This window comes from Petaurus breviceps, unplaced genomic scaffold (genome assembly GCF_028583685.1).
Source record: "Petaurus breviceps papuanus isolate PSGF00001 unplaced genomic scaffold, PetGlider_PUasm1.0 126, whole genome shotgun sequence".
Classification (NCBI taxonomy): Eukaryota; Metazoa; Chordata; class Mammalia; order Diprotodontia; family Petauridae; genus Petaurus; species Petaurus breviceps.
In genome coordinates, this window is record NW_027185655.1 from 54,328,551 (window position 1) to 54,347,536 (window position 18,986).

Below are 18,986 nucleotides of genomic sequence, written 5' to 3' on the forward strand. Positions count from 1 at the left end.
CAAGGAAATCACAGATACTGTCAGTCAACAAGCATTTATTAAACACCTACTACATGCCCTGAACTGTGCTAAGCCTAGAGCTGCAAGGCAAGGCAAAAAAAAAAACCCACCAAAAAACCCACTAAAAACAAACAGACAAACACAAAACTAGTCCCTGACCTCAAGGAGCTCAGATTCTAGGGAGGAGATACTATGCAAACCAAAATAATACCAGCTAGCATTAATACGGAGCTTTAAGATTTGCAAAGCACTTTAGAAACATCTCATTTGATCAACTGTATCTACTCTGTGTGTATATACTATATGTGTGTGTATACACACTAAATATGTAGAGTTGTGTGTGAGTATATATGTATGTATATATGGAGAGAGACAGAGAGCTGCACAAACATCTATGTGTATACAATACACCATGTAGATGCAAGGTAGTCTTCAAGGGAAACAGGACTGTTCAGTGAATGCTTAACAACAGACTCCCGAGGAGCGGGGAAGTATGTATGATATTTTAAACTTTTATCTTCGTTATTAACATTTTCTCCATAACTTTTTTTTTTGAGGGGAGAAGGCAAGGCAGTTGGGGTTAATTGACTTGCCCAAGGTCACACAGCTCATAGGGTATGTCAAGTGTTTCAGGTCGAATTTGAACTCAGCTCCTCCTGACTCCAGGGCCAGTGCTCTATTCACTGAGCCACCTAACTGCCCCATAACTTTCACCATAATTCTCCATAACTTTTTTTTTTTAACTTTTTAGAGGGCTGTTTGGGTTAAGTGACTTGCCCAAAGTCACACGGCTAGTAAGTGTGTCAAGTGTCTGAGGTTAGATTTGAACTCAGGTCCTCCTGACTCTAGGGCCGGTGCTTTTTTCACTACACCACCTAGCTGCCCCTCTCCATAACTTTCTTAACTTCATACAATCAACAAAACAATAAATCAAGCCCTGACTTACAGCATTTGCAAGGTATAAATGCTTTTACTGAAAATGTAACAGTCAGAGCTGGTTGAGTGGATGCTAGCACACCCCTGGAGGGAAGGAGAGAGGGCATTAGTATTTAGGAACTCTCCTCCAGGAGAGGTTGACATTGAAACTGAAAGAAGCCAGAAGTAAAGAAGGAGGGCATTCTAGGCCAGGGGATAGATATGGAAGAACAGCAAGAAAGCCAGTGCCCCTGGATTGTAGAGTAACTAGGAATAGGATGGAAATAAAGTGTCAGACGGGCAAAGTAGGGAAGGGGCCAGGTTGTGCAATGCCTTAAAAGCCAAATAGGATTTTATATTTGATCCCGGAAGTAACAGAGTTTAAATGTCTATTGGGGAGTGAGTGGAGTGACCCAGACCTTTGCATTGAGAAGATCACTTTGTCAGCTGTAAAAAAAAAAAAAAAATGTTCACTCTTGTGAATCTTCGTCTTCCCCAAACTAGACATTGCTATCGTATAAAGGTCTTGATGATTTCTTCATAATACTTAGTAAACTTTCTTAACCCCTTGGCTTACATATTCTTTGTTTGAAGAGAGGATAGGAATGGGACAGAGTCCAGTTTCTTTGCTGGAAGAAGTTGGGTGGAATGTGATGGTTTCTAGCATTCAAGCATCCAAAGGATTCCTCAGCAAGAAGTTGGGACTCTTCTCCCTATCTTCTGCTCTGGAGGAAAACCTTTTCATTTTTCCTTATTCATGCTATTTGCTTTCTCTTAAAGTATCACCCTTTGGGGAAGGTTCTTTGCTGGAATTTCTATGAGCTCTGCCTCTCAGTCTTGTAGTGAGTAAAGAGTTAAGGAGGAGAGTTCTCCAGAGGCTCCTCACTACCTTGCTTTGGAAAGTCACCAGCAAGATGGTCACTTTGTCTGCCACCAGGTGGTGAGTGGTGGCCATGTGCCTAACATAGTCCCAGGCATTACAGGGGGCATGAAAAGGTCTCATCCTTGTCATTGACTATTGTCTTTTAGGACAGTGGTTCAAAAGCTCTTTGATTTCAGGACCCTTTGCACCTAAAAATTATGGAGGACCCCAAAGAGCTTTTGTTTGTGGAGGTTAGAGCTATTGATATTTGCCACATTAGACATTAAAACTGATAAACTGCTAAAATATATATTCATTAAAAATAATAATAAACCATTACATGTTAAGTAAAATTTTTATTAAAAAAAATATTTCCTCCCAAAATGATGAGAAGAGTAGCATTGCTTTATTTACTTTTGCAAATCTCTTTCATATCTGGCTTAAGAGAAAGTAGCTGGATTCTCCTGTCTGCTTCTGCATTCATTCTGTTGTAATCTGTTGTTTTGGTTGAAGTATGTAAAGAAAATCTTGCCTCACATAAATATATAGTTGGAAAAGAGAGGAGTATTATAATAGGCAAATAACATCTTATATTTACTATGAAAATAGTTTTGACCTCAAGCACCTCCTGTAAGGGTGTTGGGACTCACCCCCCCCTCGAGGGGTCCTGGGACTACTCTTTGAGAACCATTAGTTTTAGGAAGACAAAATATAGCTCCAAGAAACAAGTGAACTAAGACAAGGCCTGCAAAGTAGAGCCGACAAGCATTTATTATGTACATAGTACTCTGCTGGGGTGTAGGGGGTGTTCAAGGAGCACTGGCACCTGTTGTCACCTGACCCAGATGGCTCTGAAGGAGAAAGTGAGACTGGTGACTTTGAACAGCCCTCCTCACTTAAATCCAATTCACGTGCAAGTCATGGCATCATCTTCCCGACATCAAGGCGGTCTTTCATAACAAAAGACAAACAACAACTGCAGCACCTCTAGTGTGAGATTTGTTGAGCCCTTTCAGGGCTATTTTCTACCTTTGGTGTCTACCTAGTACCCAGCTCTCACCTGTGGCTCCAAGCAGCTGTAGCATGTGCAGCAGCTACACCCAGGTCAACTGTCTTAGTGGACAAGTTAAACTAGGTTGAGGGTGATCAAGGGGCCTCAGACACTTGGGTGAGTTAGCGGGGTGTCTACCCCAAGCATGTTGAAGATGTCTTCTGACTACATGGGTGAATGAGAACAGTTTGTTCCAACAGCCACAAAGGTGTGGAAGCAGGGGAGCGCTTAGAGTTTGGTCAGGCATGGAAGAACCAAGGTCATTCATTGACCACTGGACCATTTCCAAGTTGTCCAGACTTTTGTTCTGTCACTGAACTTCACTGGCTCCGGAACAGAGAGTGAGGCTGAGGACTCTGTGCAACTGTGCCTCACTTAAATCCAATTCATGATCGAGTCAAGACATCACCCCATGATGTCATTGGTCCTCTTTGAAAACAAAGGGCAGACAGGTGACTAACCAGGCACTGAGGATCCAAAGAAAGGCGAATGCCAAGGCACCTGCAGTAGAGGAGTGGCCAGGGTAACATTAAGCTCTGTGGACACCCTCTGATCATAGACCAGGGGCTGGGCGACACATCTGAGTCATCTTGTTCAACTCCCTGTTTTCCAGATGAGGAAACAGTCCCCTAGGGCTGGGCAAGGGATTTCATAGGTAGTGGTAAAAGACAGGTTCTATCTGGAACCCCATCTGGAGAAAAAAAGAATTTGGCTAAGGGTGAGTTCATGAAAATGGAGGAAATCCTGGCCTGATCTAAGACCTGTTCACTAATCCTTGCCTTTGTAGAAAGGAAAGAGAACTGAACAGACTGTCTAGAGGAGAGAAAAGTGAAAGGTAAAGTTGGAAAGGGGCTTCTGCTTGCCTTTGATCAGAGCTGGCAGAGCCCAGCATGATGCAGTCTGCTCATCCCCAATAAGTTCTCCTTCCCCTACAATCTAGTTTGGCTAACTTGACCACTATTCTCTCCTCCCAAGAACCTTGGAGTTATAAGACTCTTCCCTCTTCCTCATCATATGGGCTATTTTCCCTGCTTTTGTTCTTCCTTCAGTGCCTGGATGAATCTGCATCCATTTGCATCCCAGCCTGCTTTCCCATCATATTATATATGGATTATTGTTCTTAATCTTTCTAAATCCGTTTCTGCCACGCCCTCACCCTCACTTCCATCCTGTACACTTTTCTCATTTCATTATTGCATTCCCCTGTAACTCCCTATTGACTATCATAAGTCTAAACTTCCCTGTGTGGTTTTCAAGGCCTGACCTAAAACATTTTTCTTATTTTCCTGCCACCCCCTTCCCCCCGCTTCCACCTCTCCCTCCATCTCCCATAGATACACATTTTAGGACCTTCGATGATCTAGTTCAACTTAAGTGAAAATTAAATGGCTACATCTCCAATCTCTGCTAGGATAACTCCAGTGATAGAATCATCCTATAAACCCCTAAGGCTTCATACTTCATTTTGTTCAGTTCTGTAATTGCTTGGAAATTTTTCTGTATATTCAGCCAAAATCTGCCACTGGATTCTTTATCCACTGTCCTTCATTTTGCCTGCTATAGGTAAGTAGAACAAGTCTGATCCCCCTTCTGCACGATGAAGATCACACTCTTGCCTAATCATGTCCTTTCTAGTCTGATCATTCCTAAGTCATACCACAGACCCTCCTATGGCATGGCTGCAAGTCCTTGGCCAGAGGAAATAGTCCCTTCACCAGGGCTTCTAGCTTGTCAATAGCCTTCCTAAAGCATGATGAGTGGTAAGGAACACACTAATCAGTATTTGAAAGTGTAATTTATCTTGTTTTTAGTTCAAGGTAACTTTTTTTTCTTTTTGCACTTATCACTGCTACAGCAGCACCTTAACTTACGTGTACTGCCTTGTTCACTATTGCATGGATCAGTACAGTAGAATATAAACTTCTTGAGGGCAGGGAGTTTGGTTTTTGTCTTTGTAATCTAGTGCCTAGTCTAGTGCCTTCATACATAGTAGGTACTGGATAACTGTTTAGGTGTTGTATTGTAATGACAAAACAGATCGTAAGCTTCTGCCTCAGTAACATTTAGCCTGGGTTGGCTTTGAAAGCAAGATGCTAATTCTGTGACAGTGAAGCAGCTCAGATTTTTGGATTGGCATTTTAAAAATAATAAGTCTAGCGTTGGGGATTCTTTGCAATGGGGGAAGGGGAAAGGGCCATTTTGTTAAACCAAAAGTTACTTAACTCAATATTGGTGCAAAAACTCGCTTTGAGTCTTTGAATTGGAGTAATTTGCCTGCTTACCTCCTATGAAGAAACCATTTCTTCATAGAATATGTACTAGGTGGTATGGCGTAGTGGATAGTAAATTGAGCTTGTAGTCAGGAAGAGGAGGGTTTAAGTATTTTGCCTGACCAGTGTTGTCACTGGCCAAATGATCCTGGCCAAGTGTTTCTGGGTGGGTGATGAGTTGCAGAACAGTTACTGGTCTATATTGGGAGAGGGAGTTTCCTCACTGGGAGCTCCTTACACAAATAAAAAGCACAGAACCAGACTTTCCTTCCCCACCCCAACCCTCCAAAGGTGTGTGTGTGTGTGTGTGTGTGTGTGTGTATCTGTGTGTGGGTGTATGGGTGTGGGTGTATTTGCACCCTTGAAGGCATGAGGGCATAGAGAGAGAGAGAGAGAGAAGGGAAGAGAGAAAGAGGAAGGGAAAGATGGAGGGAGAGAGACAGAGAAAGAGACAGAGTGAGAGAATGAGAGAGAGAGATATTGAGAGGGTAGGGGGCAGGGAAGGAAGACAAACAACATCATGTACTGCAGAGGTGTCAAACTCATGGGGTGCAAGCTGCTAAAAAACTCCCTAGAGGCCTGATCCAGATTAAAGTGTAATTGGGGAGCAGTTAGGCGGTGCAGTGAGTAAAGCACCAGCCTTGGAGTCCGGAAGACCCGAGTTCAGTTCCCGGCTCAGATACTTAACACCCACACAAAAATACTAGCTGTGTAACCTTGGGCAAGTTACTTAACCCCAATTGCCCTCCAAAAAGGTAAAAAAATATGGGGCATCCAGGTGGCTCAGTGAGTAAGAGCAACGGTCCCAGAGTTGGGATGACCTGGGTTCGAATTTGGGCTCTGATACTTAGCACCACACCCAGAAACACCTGGCCGTGTAACCTTGATCAAGTTACTTAACCCCAATTGCTTATTTAAAAAAATGTAATTGGGAAATATTTAACAAAATAAATTAGGATGCAGTAAACACAGATAATGTTAATTTGTGGTGTTCTAAACCCATATGTGGCCCGCAGGGATCTGTTTCTAGTCCACTTTGGCACTGTTGGTATTGTGTAGAGAGCACCAATCATGGTGTTCAGAAGACATGGGATCATAGGTTTAGGGCTGGGAAGGACCTTAGAGGTCATTTAAGTCCAAACCTCTCATTTTAACCAATGAGGAGAGTGAGACCTCGAGAGATTAAGAGACTTGTTCCAGACCAAAAGCCTACTAAGTGTCTGAGCTAGACTTTGAAACTGATCTCTGCCCCATGGCACATTGCCTCTCCAGAATAGGGGTAAGGACAGGACTGGTTATTTTTCATTAGTATAGAGAACTCCCAGGTGATGAAAATTCCTCCACCAGTGCAGGTCAGCACCTTTTCTACAACTGAAACTTTCAGAGAGTTGTGGAGAGCTCTCACATGTTAAGTGATGTGCCCCCCAGCATCACCCAGACAACGTGTGTCCAAAGGGGGATTGAAGCCCCAAGAACTTCTGGTTCTGAGCCCCATTCTCCAGCTGCATGTGTCACACAGACTCTTTGCCTCTTTGGTCCTGAATTATATGTGTGTTTATTTCCCAAGAGATCTAGTTGAAACAAATAGAATTCCATAGCTTCTATTTTTTGAAATACCCGTGGTAAAGAACAAGTGTAATAGAAACTTCTCTTGTCCAGTCCTGCTCCTCTCCTACCCTTGCCTCCTTGCCAGCGATCCTGCTGAACTGCTCATTTTTAGTACAAGAAGCAACAGTCTCCAGGCCGTCCTGATCTAGGTCATCTGCCAGCCACACAGCAGGGTGACGAAGCACAAGCCCAGGGCTTGAGAGTGTTCTTTGCTGGCAAATTGAAAGAACAGCGAGCCCACGGTCTGCCTGCTGCTCCCTTGTTCCCTCCCTTACGCTCCAACTCTGCCTGGCTAGTGGCAGACAAAAGGGGCACATTCAGCCTTCTGTCAATAGGCCATTGTACGGAGAAAGGGAGTAGGTGGAGCAGAGGATGGCAGCCTCATGCCAGCTTGGCCTGCTGTGTTAAGGAAAGATGGGAGGATTTCTTAATCTGCTGCCCTGCTCTGGGGAATGGTGCCACTCTATTTGTGTATGTTTGACTGAGGCAACTATTTAATGACTTCTCCCCTCATCTTCGAAGTATGTGGTGAGAGGGAAACAAGCATGTAGTTCACTGGTCTTTGATTGTGAATGACACCCAAGCAAGAAAATGCAAATGTGGGTAGCAATCTTCAGTCCTCATGTATATATCTATATCTCTCTGTCTACACACACACACACACATATATATTATATATATATATATGTGTGTGTGTGTGTGTGTATACACAGAGAGACATGAAGATTGAAGATAGTGACCTGATCACCAATCTTCTAGCTATCTAGCTGTCTACCTATAAAGACTGAAAATATGTATCTATCTATATTTGTGCAAGTAATCAGAGGGGTTGCACTTACAGCATTAATTTTGTTGGCATACACAATTCCTGGGTGAGAAAACCCCCTCTACCAGTTCATCAATCCAATATTTATCATGTGCCTAGTATTGATAGACAACACTGTGCTAAGTGCTGGGGATATAGAAAGGGGCAAAATGCAGTCCCTGCCCTCAGGGAGCTTACAGTCTAACTGAATCAGCCAACCATGCAAACAGACACATACAGAGCAAGCAAGCTGTGTACAGGACAGATAGGAAACAATGAACGAAGGGAAGACACGGGAATCGAAGAGTTGGAGGAGGCTCCCTGTAGAAGGTGGGATTTTAGTTGGGACTAAATATGTTGGACTTGATTGAGTTTAAAAAATGTTTAGACACCTAATGGAGGTAAAGCATTTCCAATACATTTCCATTAAAGTGGACCTAAAATCCATCTTTGTTCCATGGAATGCTATATTTATTTCCAGTCTAGGTAAGAGTTAAATATTTTCTCTGAAATTTGTACCATGAGAGAGGTGCCTGGGGTCTAAGAGAGGAAGTCATTGACCGAGGGTTGCAGAGCCAGTATATGTAAGAGGCTGGACCTGAACCTAGGTCTTCCTGGCTCTGAAACCTGCTCTCTATCTATTTCTGTTATTATTCAGTTGTTTTTTCAATTGTATCTGACTCTCTGTGACTCCATTTGGAGTTTTCTTGGCAAAGATACTGGAGTGGTCTGCCATTTCCTTCTCTGGCTCATTTTACAGATGAGGAAACTAAGGAAAACAGGGTTAAGTGACTTGCCCAAGATCACACAGCTAATCAGTATCTGAGGCCAGATTTGAACTCAGGAGGAGGAGTCTTCCAAATTCCAGGCCAGGCACTCTATCCACCGCACCACCTAGCTACCCTTCTTTATCTACTATACCATACTAATTTGTGACCTTTGAACTCTTCCTCTCTCTCATCCTCCCCTCACCCCTTTTTTTCCTCACAGAGGGAAAACCCAGTAACCTCTTCTAAAGTTTTGTACACTGTCAGTTCCCTTTGTTCCTGGTCTTGGAGAGAAAGGGACTAATACCCATTGTACAACAGAGTTAAACTGCGGGTAGTTCCATTGAAGGAGCAGTGACTTCATAGAAGCAGAATTCTAGGGTTTGAAAGGCCTCTAGAAACCTTTGGGGAACACAGCATTAACTTTGCTAGATACCAGGCTGAGCCAATCGGCTCTCCAGGATCTTCTCTCTTGCCTTTGTGGACTTTCCCACCTCCTTTTATGTCTTGTCTTCCCCTTTAGAATGTGAGCTCCCTGAGGGCAGGGATGATCTGGTTTGCTCATATTTGTATTTCCCGGGTTTTAGCACAGTGCCTGGCACACAGCAGGCATTTAAGAAATGCTATGTGTAAAAGAAAAGAAAAGAAAGCATCATTTTTCATTGTGTGACCTCATTGAGCAATGGCATTTCCCTTCCACTTGCCAAGGGAAGGGAAAGGGAATCAGCATGTATTGAGCATCTGCTGTGGTCCAGGCACTGTGCTAAATTGCTTTACTAATATCTCATTTGATCCTCACAATCCTATTATGATACCCATTTTCCGGTTGAGAAGACTGAGGCAGACAACTATTAAGTGACTTGTGCAGGGTCATGTAGCTGCTTGATCTGTCTGAGGCTGAATTTGAACTTGGGGCTTCCAGACTCCAGGCCTTATTCTCTGTCCACCATGCCATCCAGTTACCAAATGTTAGTTTCCTCTTGGTGAAATCTGTAACATCACAAGTACCTGCCTAACAGGGTTGGCGTGACTGAAATGAGATAATTAAAATAAGAGGCTTCACAAATGTAAAGCACTATACAAATAATGCTTAGTAACAGTTTTTACAAATTAGGAAACTGCCTACAAGTAATATAAGCAGGATAGAATCTAGTTCTCCTGAATCTGACCCTTTTAACCCCACTATCTGTCCAGTAAATGTAATACATTTGCCCATGCATATTTCTTTAATACTGAGTCATGTTATGTCTGCTTTCTTCTATTTTTGTGATGAATTCCCCAGCCCATCATTGCATTCTGTCATTTTTGGATAGGAAGGAATAAGAAATCCAAAGGAAGAAAACTAAACTGAAGGAACCCAGTTGTGGGCCTGGGGCAGGGGAGTAGGTGTGGGAAGGAGAAACTGTCAGCCACCTAAGTGTCCCCAGAACACAACGCCTGATAAGCCTTTAAGCTGATTGAGTTATATTCTTAGTAAACGCCCAATGATTTATGTGCTGGAGTGGAGTTATAAACTGAGAGGCTAGTAGTCTAGAAGTCAGTCTTCCCTGAATTGAATTGAAATGCCATTGGACTGATAAAAGCAGACTCTCTGTTTCTGATAATAAACAGTTAAGAGATAGCCTTGACCCAGCTTGGGAATCTTTGTAATGAAGCCTTAAGAGGATGGGCCTGCACGTTCACCTCCTGCTTACTTAGAGGTCGTCCAAGTCTCCCTGTTTGTGTGTGTGTGTGTGTGTGTCTGTCTGTCTAGCAGCGTTCTATAAGCCTGGAAGCCCTCGTTCAACCCCTTTGGATTGAACTTAAGCCACTCCCAGACAGCTGGACAGTAGCCTCCTACAATCGGTAAAATCAAGAACTTTTCCTTATTTGTTGGTCTTAGTTGTTTGTTTTCCTTGAACTATATAAAAAGTTCTTTCATTTCTTTTGAATATATGATGGTACTCTTAAATAGAGAAGGAACTATTGCCATTAGCCTTAAATAAATGTTTGTCCTGTGGAATCTGTCTGTGACCTTCACTTTGCCAGTGAATAGGCGTGAGTTCAAGTAACTGGAGCTGATTGCCATTATCACGGACTAAAGCTGGGAAGTGAGCACATGAAACTTCTGGGGATGCACATCCAGGAGCTGGTGGTAGGAAGCATAGGTATGAGGACGCATTTCCTCTAATATTTTGAAGTTTTAAAGCGGTGTTTGGTGTCCTTTATAAAGGACGTGTTAACCTTTTTGATGCGCTGTGCTCTAGTGTTGGGTTATGCTTGTTACCCCAAAGGCTTAAAATAGAAATTTGTGGTGTCTGATTAACTTAGCTCATGACTGTTCATTTCAGGAGGAATGTAGGAAATAATTATGCAGCTTTGGTCTGGGTTTGTGATTGGGCTGAATAACCTAAATTCATGCAAGCATTACTGTGTCTTTAGTCTTAGTAATCACTTTTTATAACTGGTGTGTGTGTGTGTGTGTTTATTGGTTTTTATTTTTATTTTTTGGTTGCGGGGTAGGGAGGGAGTGATCTGCCAGTCTATTCAAGCCTTAAGTGCTTTCAGAGGAATGTTACCCGGGTAGTTGGGAGGGGTCAGATGGTGTAGGAACACGGAATGTTTGAGCTAGAAGAAAACCCTTTTTAGAGATGGTCAGGTTCAAACTCTTTGATCCCAGTTAGTGAGAGAACAAGGTCTAGAAGGGTCTCCTAATTGCCCCCATGCAGTGCTCCAGGGATCCTAGATTTAGAACTGGAAGAAACCTTAGGAGAGATCCAGTGCAAACTTCTCATTTTACAATTAAAGAAACAGACGAGGAGGTTAGGGACTCACTCATCTAATTGGTAAGATTTGTAACCAACTCCCCTCAGGCCTGATATTGATCTTGCATGTCTTGCTCCTTATATGGTAAAGAGTAATAAACGATGAAATAAATGGAGAGTAGATGTTGATTCTCTACAAATAATTCAAAAATTCCTTCTCCTTGGTATAAAAAAAAAAAAACCCAAACTGCTGAGTTGGCAGAATACATTTTTATATTGCTTCTAAGAAAGAAGGCTTACTTTCATCATTGTTTTTGGCTTTTGAAATTCCCATTGTCTTTTTTTAAAGGAGGCTGAGCAAAAGGAAAACTTTGCTAGCAGTATCTCTCACTCTCTGTGGGTGGGGCAGTGGGGTGATTTCTGCTTCTCTGCCTTTGGCTTAGTCTCCCCTCCCTCTGAGAAGTCAAGCATGGATTTTGCCTGCTAGTTACCTTTAGCCTAGTGGGCAACTGCTAGAGTTTCTGCATGTGACTAATGCCCTGAGAGACCTTGGAGGTTCAGGGAAGTGCCAGCTGAGCTGACATCAATACTCTAACCTCCACTCATCCTTCTGTTCTTACATGCACTGGGTTCTCTCCCTGGCCATCAGCTGCTCTGGAGGCTGTTCAAGTGGGGTCGTCTCTTAAGAGGTTTAAGGAAAAAATATTTGCTTACCTCTGCCTTGTTTGTCATGGAAAGCCTACCAAAAATTGTAAAGAATGTTTGTTGTAACAAAAAAAGGGGTTAAAAGATCCTAGATACTGTTTGATTATATTAGCTTTATGTTAACCAGGAATGAGTCTTCCTAAAAACACTATACTCCGATATCTCTAGGTTTCAGATTTGCTTCCAGCAACCAAATGCCATTTGGGGGGCAAAATGACTTTGTAAACTTAGATTTAAACAGGGTCGGGCCAATAACTTTTTCCCCCCCGAGTTTAGAAAGTTATCTTGTAACTTGAATGTTAAAGAATACCTACTGTTAAAACATCCACACTCTAAAGTGTTCTGCTTTCCATCAGTCAATGGAAAACAGCCAGAGCTGGGGAAGAACTTTGGAGTTGCAAACTATTTGCTTATTTTAATTTTTGTTGATGGCTTTTAATATCCTCTTCATTTTCAAATATATCCCTTTTCCATCCGTTGCAACAAAAAATAATAAAGAAATGGGATAGGAGAGGAAGCAGGTCAGCAAAACTAACAAACACACTAGTTATGTGCTAATTAATTCTGCCTCTTTCTGCTGCCACAGTAGACTGAAACTTTGGGATGTAGCCCCATCAGGAATTCTCTAAATTACAAATGTGTTGATTGTCAGCACTATACAATTAGCACCTTGTTATATGCTTTAGCATTCTCTAATTGTATCTTACAGCTTGGTATTTTATTGCACATTGGCTTGTTTGCTAATCTGCTACCTGTATCTTGACATTCCAATCAGATTAATACAATGTTGCATACTTTTGTATTCTGCAGTGGCATAATAAATGCTTAACTTTTTGATGAAAAGTAGTAGGCCCCAGCAGTTCCGTTGGCGCTTGCTAGATGCCATCTAAGATCAGACAAAGCATAAAAATGAAGCCAAGTTTTGACAATTTACCAAACATATATTATGGTCTCTTTATTCATTTCAACTCCATCTAACCATTTGTGAAGAACTTACTTTCTCCCCTTACTAGGCCCAGTGCTAGGTAATGGGGTTACAAAAATAAAATAATTAATCAACAAGTATTTCCATGCTTCCTGTGTGCCAGGTGCTAAGCACTAAAGATACAAAACCAGCTTGAAACAGTAAATGCTCTCAGGGAGCTCCCAGTCTAATCATGCACAGTCTAAATATTTACATGATAATTTGGGGCGAGGGGACCCTGGCAGCCAGGGGATGAGGAAAAGCTTCCTGAAAAGGCAATAATTGAACTAAGTCTTGGAGAGGTGACAGGCAGTGAGGAGGGAATGCATTCCAAGCCTGGGGGCCAGCTGTGCAAAGGCAGATGGAGGTGAGAACCAGAGTATGTGTGGAATAAGGAGTAGGCCAGTGTGGAGGAATTCCTGAATTCAAGGAGGGGAGCAGAGTGCCAGAAGGCTGCAAGAGTAGGAAGGGGCCGGGTTTTAAGAGGCTAAGATGTCAAACAGAGGAGTCTTTTTTTTTTTCCTTTTTGAGAAGCAATAGGGAGGCACTTGTTTTTGGTAGGAGGGAGGGGCGATCCCATCAGACCTTCAGGAAGAGAAGATGTAGAAACAAGCATCATATTCTGCCTTCTAATTAAGAGTCAATGAAAGGTACAAATGAAGTGCTATGAGGAAATTTTGAAAGCTTTCCAGTTGGTAGAACCAAAGAACACTTCATGGCAGATGTAGCAGCAGAGTTTGGTGGGTGGAGCAGAGTTTCAATTTAAGCATAGAAATAGTTAAGACTGGAATGAGAACCGGGAATGTTGAATAGTCTGGTTGGACTGCTGTGTTTTTTAAATTTTCACTATTATGTGCCCATTCATTGAAGGGATGCCTGCCTAAACATTTTGAATAGAAAAGAAATAGAATGGGGTGGCTAGGTGGTGCAGTGAATAGAGCACCAGCCCTGGAGTCAGGAGGACCTGAGTTCAAATGTGGCCTCAGACATTTAATACTTACTAGCTCTGTGACCTTGGGCAAGTCACTTAACCCCAATTGCCCTGCCTTCCCTCCTCAAAAAGCAAAAAAAAAAGAAAGGAAATAGAAGAGATGAGCGCCTGTGCTCACATGAGAGTGTGTGAAATTCAGATCAATTTATTTTGCCATTTGGGAAACTTTATAAGGATGTGATGAAGAAGAATAGAGGTAAACTGGTGACTTGAGGTTTCTCTGCAGCTATACTGACCATCGAGTTGGACTATCTCATGTTGGGTGTATCGATCAGTAAGAATAATAATAGTAACTAACAATGCTTTAAGGTTTGCAGAATGCTTACCATACATTATCTCACTTTTCTTCACCACAGTGCAGTGAAGTAGGCAGTATTATTTATTAACATCCACATTTTGCAGATGAGGAAATAGAAGCTGAAGGAAATCAAGTGACTCATATAAGGCCACACAGCTAATAGGTATCTGAGTCAGGATTCAAAGATAGACTACTTGTTTGAACATGGCGTAAGAACTGTTCACAAGCCAGGTAGCACAGCGAGTAAGAGCACCGGCTCCAGTGTTGGGACGACCTGGAGGTCGAATCCTGGGCTCAGACATTCAGCACCACACCCAGAAATAACTGGCCTTGTAACCTTGATCAAGTCACTTAACCCCGATTGCTTAAAAAAAAACAAAAAACTGTTCACGACTAAGTACAAAATCTCCTTAATGCTCTTAAAAGGAAATTTTCAAGAGGAAATAAAATGATCAAAATCGTTTCTCATTTGTCTTAAGATTTAAGAACATATTTCTGTTAATTTCTAGTAGGAAAATGGGATTTGAAGCAATCATAATGACTGGTGGGCCTGACATTGATTGGATTTTGGTCTGTGACTTTTATAGATGGAAAGGGCCTTTAGATGGTCTGGCAGTTCAACCTTATAAATGGAAATTGGGGCTCACCGATTGAGTAGCATTGTGAAATACTGAATTTGTTCCTTCTTTCCCCGCAGAATCTGGCCTAAGGGACAACCACAACGGGACAATGCAGGCACATGAATTATTTCGATACTTTCGAATGCCAGAGTTTGGGGACTTCCGACAATATGTGCGCACTCTCCCAACAAACACACTGATGGGCTTTGGCGCTTTTGCTGCACTCACGACTTTCTGGTATGCTACGAGACCCAAGGCTCTGAAACCACCGTGTGACCTCTCCATGCAGTCGGTGGAAGTGAAGGTGAGTCCTGGGTTAGGGTGAGGCTGCTGTCACCTGCCACGGGGGCTTGTGCCCCCATCTCGGGCTCCTCATTTAGTGAAGGCTGAAGTATGAGCTGCCATCCCTGGGAGCAGGGGCCAAAACACAGGCAAATATCTAGATCTGTCATCTATCTCTGTCACTATATTTCTATCTATTTATCTCTATTTCTACCTATCTGTAGCCATCTATCTATCTCTACTTGTGTCTATCTCTGTATATATTTCTTTATGTTTCTCTAGCTCTCTATGTATATCTCTAGATATCTAACTATATATATATATTCATCTCTATCTCTATATATCTATATCTATCTCTATTAATATCTCTCTTTATCTCGATCTATTCATATCTGTCTGTTTCTATATCTCTATTCATATATGTCTCTGTCTCTTTATATCTTTATTTCTGTATATCTCTATTCATATCTGTCTCTATCTCCATATCTCTCAAAATATCTATCTCCATGTTTCTGTATCTCTATCTCTATATCTCTTTAATTCTGTGGGCCTGTCCTAGGTCCAGCTTTCAGGACTTGGGAAGCCTTCCTAGGGTCATAGATTTCAAGGTGGCAGGACCTTGATCCTTTATGTGGTCGATCACTTACAGAGGACACAGCCGAGCAGAAGGGTTAAGGGACTTGACCATCACAAAAGAAATAAGCATTTCTCAGGAAAGGGGAAGGGGTAGGCGTTTGTACAGCCCCTCCTATATGATAGGCACTTTGGAAAGATGTCCTTATCTGAGCCTCACAGTAGCCCTGGCAGGTGGATGCTGCTATCATTCACATTCTATCTAGGAAACTGAGCCTGAGGGAAGTTAAGTGACTTGCCCAGGGTCACATACTTAGTAAGTGTCTGAGGCTAGATTTGAACTCAGCTCTTCTTGTCTTCAGACCCCCTGCTCTATCTACTGTGCAACCTAATAAAGGCAAAACCAGTACTTGAACCCAGGCCCTTTTCCAAAACCCATGCTGCTGCACAAGTGCCTCTCTCAGCTTTGCCTGTCACTTAGGAGCCCTCTGCCCCCCTTCAGTAGGATTCTCGGTCAAAAACAGAGCCTGCCAGGGGAGCATCTCTCCTACCTGGGTTCTAGATCATGTTATGTTGTGGGCCCATCTGTCTTAAGCAAGATTTTTATCATGTTGTGGATGCTCAGAAATACTGGTCCTCTCTCCTTGCCATGGAAACTGCCCTTTCATCAAAACTGGCAACTTGGTTTTATCCTTTTCTAGCTCCCCTGCCCCCAGGGTCCCTTTCCCAGGGCTCTATAGTCAGTAATGTGTTTTAAGATGTTTCACATTCTGCAGCCAGATCTCTGTCTGTTATACATGTTGTCTTCCTGCTTTCAAAGCCACCCAAACGTTGGAAGGGAAGGATGGTGGAAATCAGCTCTGATTTTTGTATCAAGTACAGAGTGGTTGGGCTTCAGCTCTGCATACTGCATCCCACCTGTCTTCTCTTCCACCTCCACATCAAGATTTAACAATACTTATAACTTGGAGTGTTTTATTGAGACTGATTTCAAACACAAGGGATGAAACTGTCAAGATTGGCCAAGAATTGCTAGGATTACAAGACCCCTTGTACAAATAATAGAAGGATAGAGCCATCCTGGAGGGGAAAAGCTGTGAATTTTCAAACCCAGGTGTCCCTTAAGCTAAGCAAAAAACCAGTGAACAAACCAGATAAAATCCTGGTCTGAGAATGATAGCCCTATGGAACTCAACCCTTTTTTATTTATTTATTTTATTCTCAACTTAAGAAATAAAACAAGCATTTCCATAACATACTAGAATACAAAAAAATAGAAAAAAAAAAAACCTCTTGATTGTTAAAGTGAAACTTTTAAAATCTGTTAAGAGTAACTTATCCTGACCCATACAAAGAAGGGGAAGAATAGTAACTTCAGTTTTGGGGGGTTAGAGGGAATAGAGAACATCTTTAATCTCCCTAAATCATTTGCAAATGTCTGTGAGTATGAAAGGACTTTTTTGTTGCAGATCTAGTAAATGGTGTGGCTAGCAAATGCCTCCACTAGAAATTGCTAGAATTGCATTCACTTTAGAACCAGGGTTCTTAACCTAGGGCCTGTCAGTGTGCATTTAAAAATAATTTTTATTTGTTGTATCCTTTTATAATCAAAGTTCTTTGCAATCTTATGTATTGGATTTTGTGCATTTGAAAACAAGACTGAGAAGGGGTACAAAGGACTTCACCAGACTGCTACGGAGGCCTGTGTTGAAATAAAAGTTTAAAATCTCTGCCTTTGTCTTACTACCTGAACCAGTCAGAAAGCATCCATTAGGCACTGACCAGGTGCAGCTCCAGGGGCTGGCAACGCAGATAACGCTGGGTTTAGGTTTTTGGCCCAAGTTGAACGGAAGAGCACTTAAAAATGACCAGAGCTCTCCTTTACCTATTTGTGTAGGCTTGGGGTAGATATGTGAGAAGCTGATGGGGGCAGGGCAGAAATTAAAAACTTGGAGCAGTTTGGTCGATTTCATCAAGAATTAATCCAGTGTCTCTGAGGCTCTGGCTGTGCAGGAGCCAAGTTTGTGACCCAGAATGATGCTTATTTGTATCTCTTTGCAAGCAAATGGGAACAGCGTAACTGGGTTCCACACATTTTGCTTGTTTTTGTGTCTGTCTGGTAGCAGTTACATTAACTTCCTCATTTTGCTTGGTCACTTTATTGCAAGCCGCTGGCCATTTGACAGATATTTGGGGGTGGAGTCTGGGGGGGAACATTCCCCAAAAGTACTTGGGCATTTGTAAGTCAGAGCTTTTGCCTTGCACATGCCAAGGCTCCCTGTTCCTGTTGCTTCCTCAGCAAGCAGTAAAGATATCGGGCAAGTTCAAATTAAGGGGCCAAAACTTAGACCTCAGCTAAGCAGTGGTTTAATCCTATCACACTTATTTCCTCATCTTCTTAGTTTTAGTTCAATTAGAATTTATATAATTATCATTATTATTAGAATTAGTTGAATGATTCTTAAACCATAAAAACAAATTGGAGCTTTCATATCTGTTTTCTCAGTTTGATGGTCTGTTAAGGCACAATCAGTAAGTAGATGGTTAAAAAAATTACTGAACCCAGTCCAGTGGTCCAAAGGATCACATCAGGATGCTGCAGTTAGAGGACTGGCCAACATGTTGGAATTGAAATTTGAAGGGTATCTGGATGAGCACAGACCAAGGAAGCCTGGGAATGGGGGTGGACAAAGATCTGCAGGGTCAAGCGAACACCAGAGAAAGGAACTAGGGATGAGTCTGAAGATAGGTCTGAAATTGAAAGATCAAGATCAGACCCTGGTGGGCAGAAAGGACAGGAAGGATGCAGGTGTCATTAGCACAGGCACTGAATGACCCAGGAACCAAGGCATCCACCCACATAGGTAGAGGCTGAGGCTGGTGATGGGCCTCCAGTGAGAACATGCAGCCACAGCTATGGGTGACCTAATCACAGGTGGAGGAATCCTGGCATTGAAGAGTCTCCCTGGTCACTGGGACAGTCATACAGTAAGATGGGGGTAAATGCAGGCAATGGAGAAGTCACACGTGCTATGGTTTATTGCCCTGTATCCAGACTGAGACTGATGGAACTTAAGGGAAAGATGCTTCAGACCATCAAACAAGGTGGAGCCCACTCCCTTTCCAGCAGGTTTCGTTGGTAAGAATCAACTGGGAAGCATTTATAAGGAGCCTACTATGTGCCAGGCTCTGTGCTAATAAACACTGGGCATACAGAGAGAGGCAAAAACAATCCCTGCTTTCCAGAAGTTCACCACCTAATGAGAGAGACAACATGTCAGTGTCTAGATACATACAAGATATAAATATAGAGAACTATTGTACATCTAAGTAATTAATATGTGCACATGTGTATATGTTACATGAATGCATACATGCACATTTATGTATAGGTATGTGTACACTGAGGTACACAGATGCCTCTGAATATACACACAGGCATATATGAACATACCTGGTTTTATTGTGCTTTGCTTTATTGTGATTCCTTCCTTCCTTCCTTCCTTCCTTCCTTCCTTCCTTCCTTCCTTC

The 18,986-nt window shown here is 42.4% G+C and overlaps 1 protein-coding gene across 4 annotated transcripts in view; it reads left to right on the top strand.

Moving 5' to 3' along the window:
• The window catches only part of ACSL1 (acyl-CoA synthetase long chain family member 1), an 82,602-nt gene that overhangs the window by 15,228 nt on the left and 48,388 nt on the right, over positions 1 to 18,986 (top strand). For 3 of the 4 annotated variants that reach the window (XM_069096011.1, XM_069096007.1, XM_069095999.1), the window contains exon 2: positions 14,678 to 14,904. In XM_069096011.1, the coding sequence (XP_068952112.1) occupies positions 14,710 to 14,904 (195 nt within the window). In that variant the 5' untranslated portion in view covers positions 14,678 to 14,709. Of the gene's footprint in view, positions 1 to 10,016; positions 10,124 to 14,677; positions 14,905 to 18,986 lie in introns of those variants that run through there. The other variant, XM_069096001.1, reaches the window with a different exon arrangement.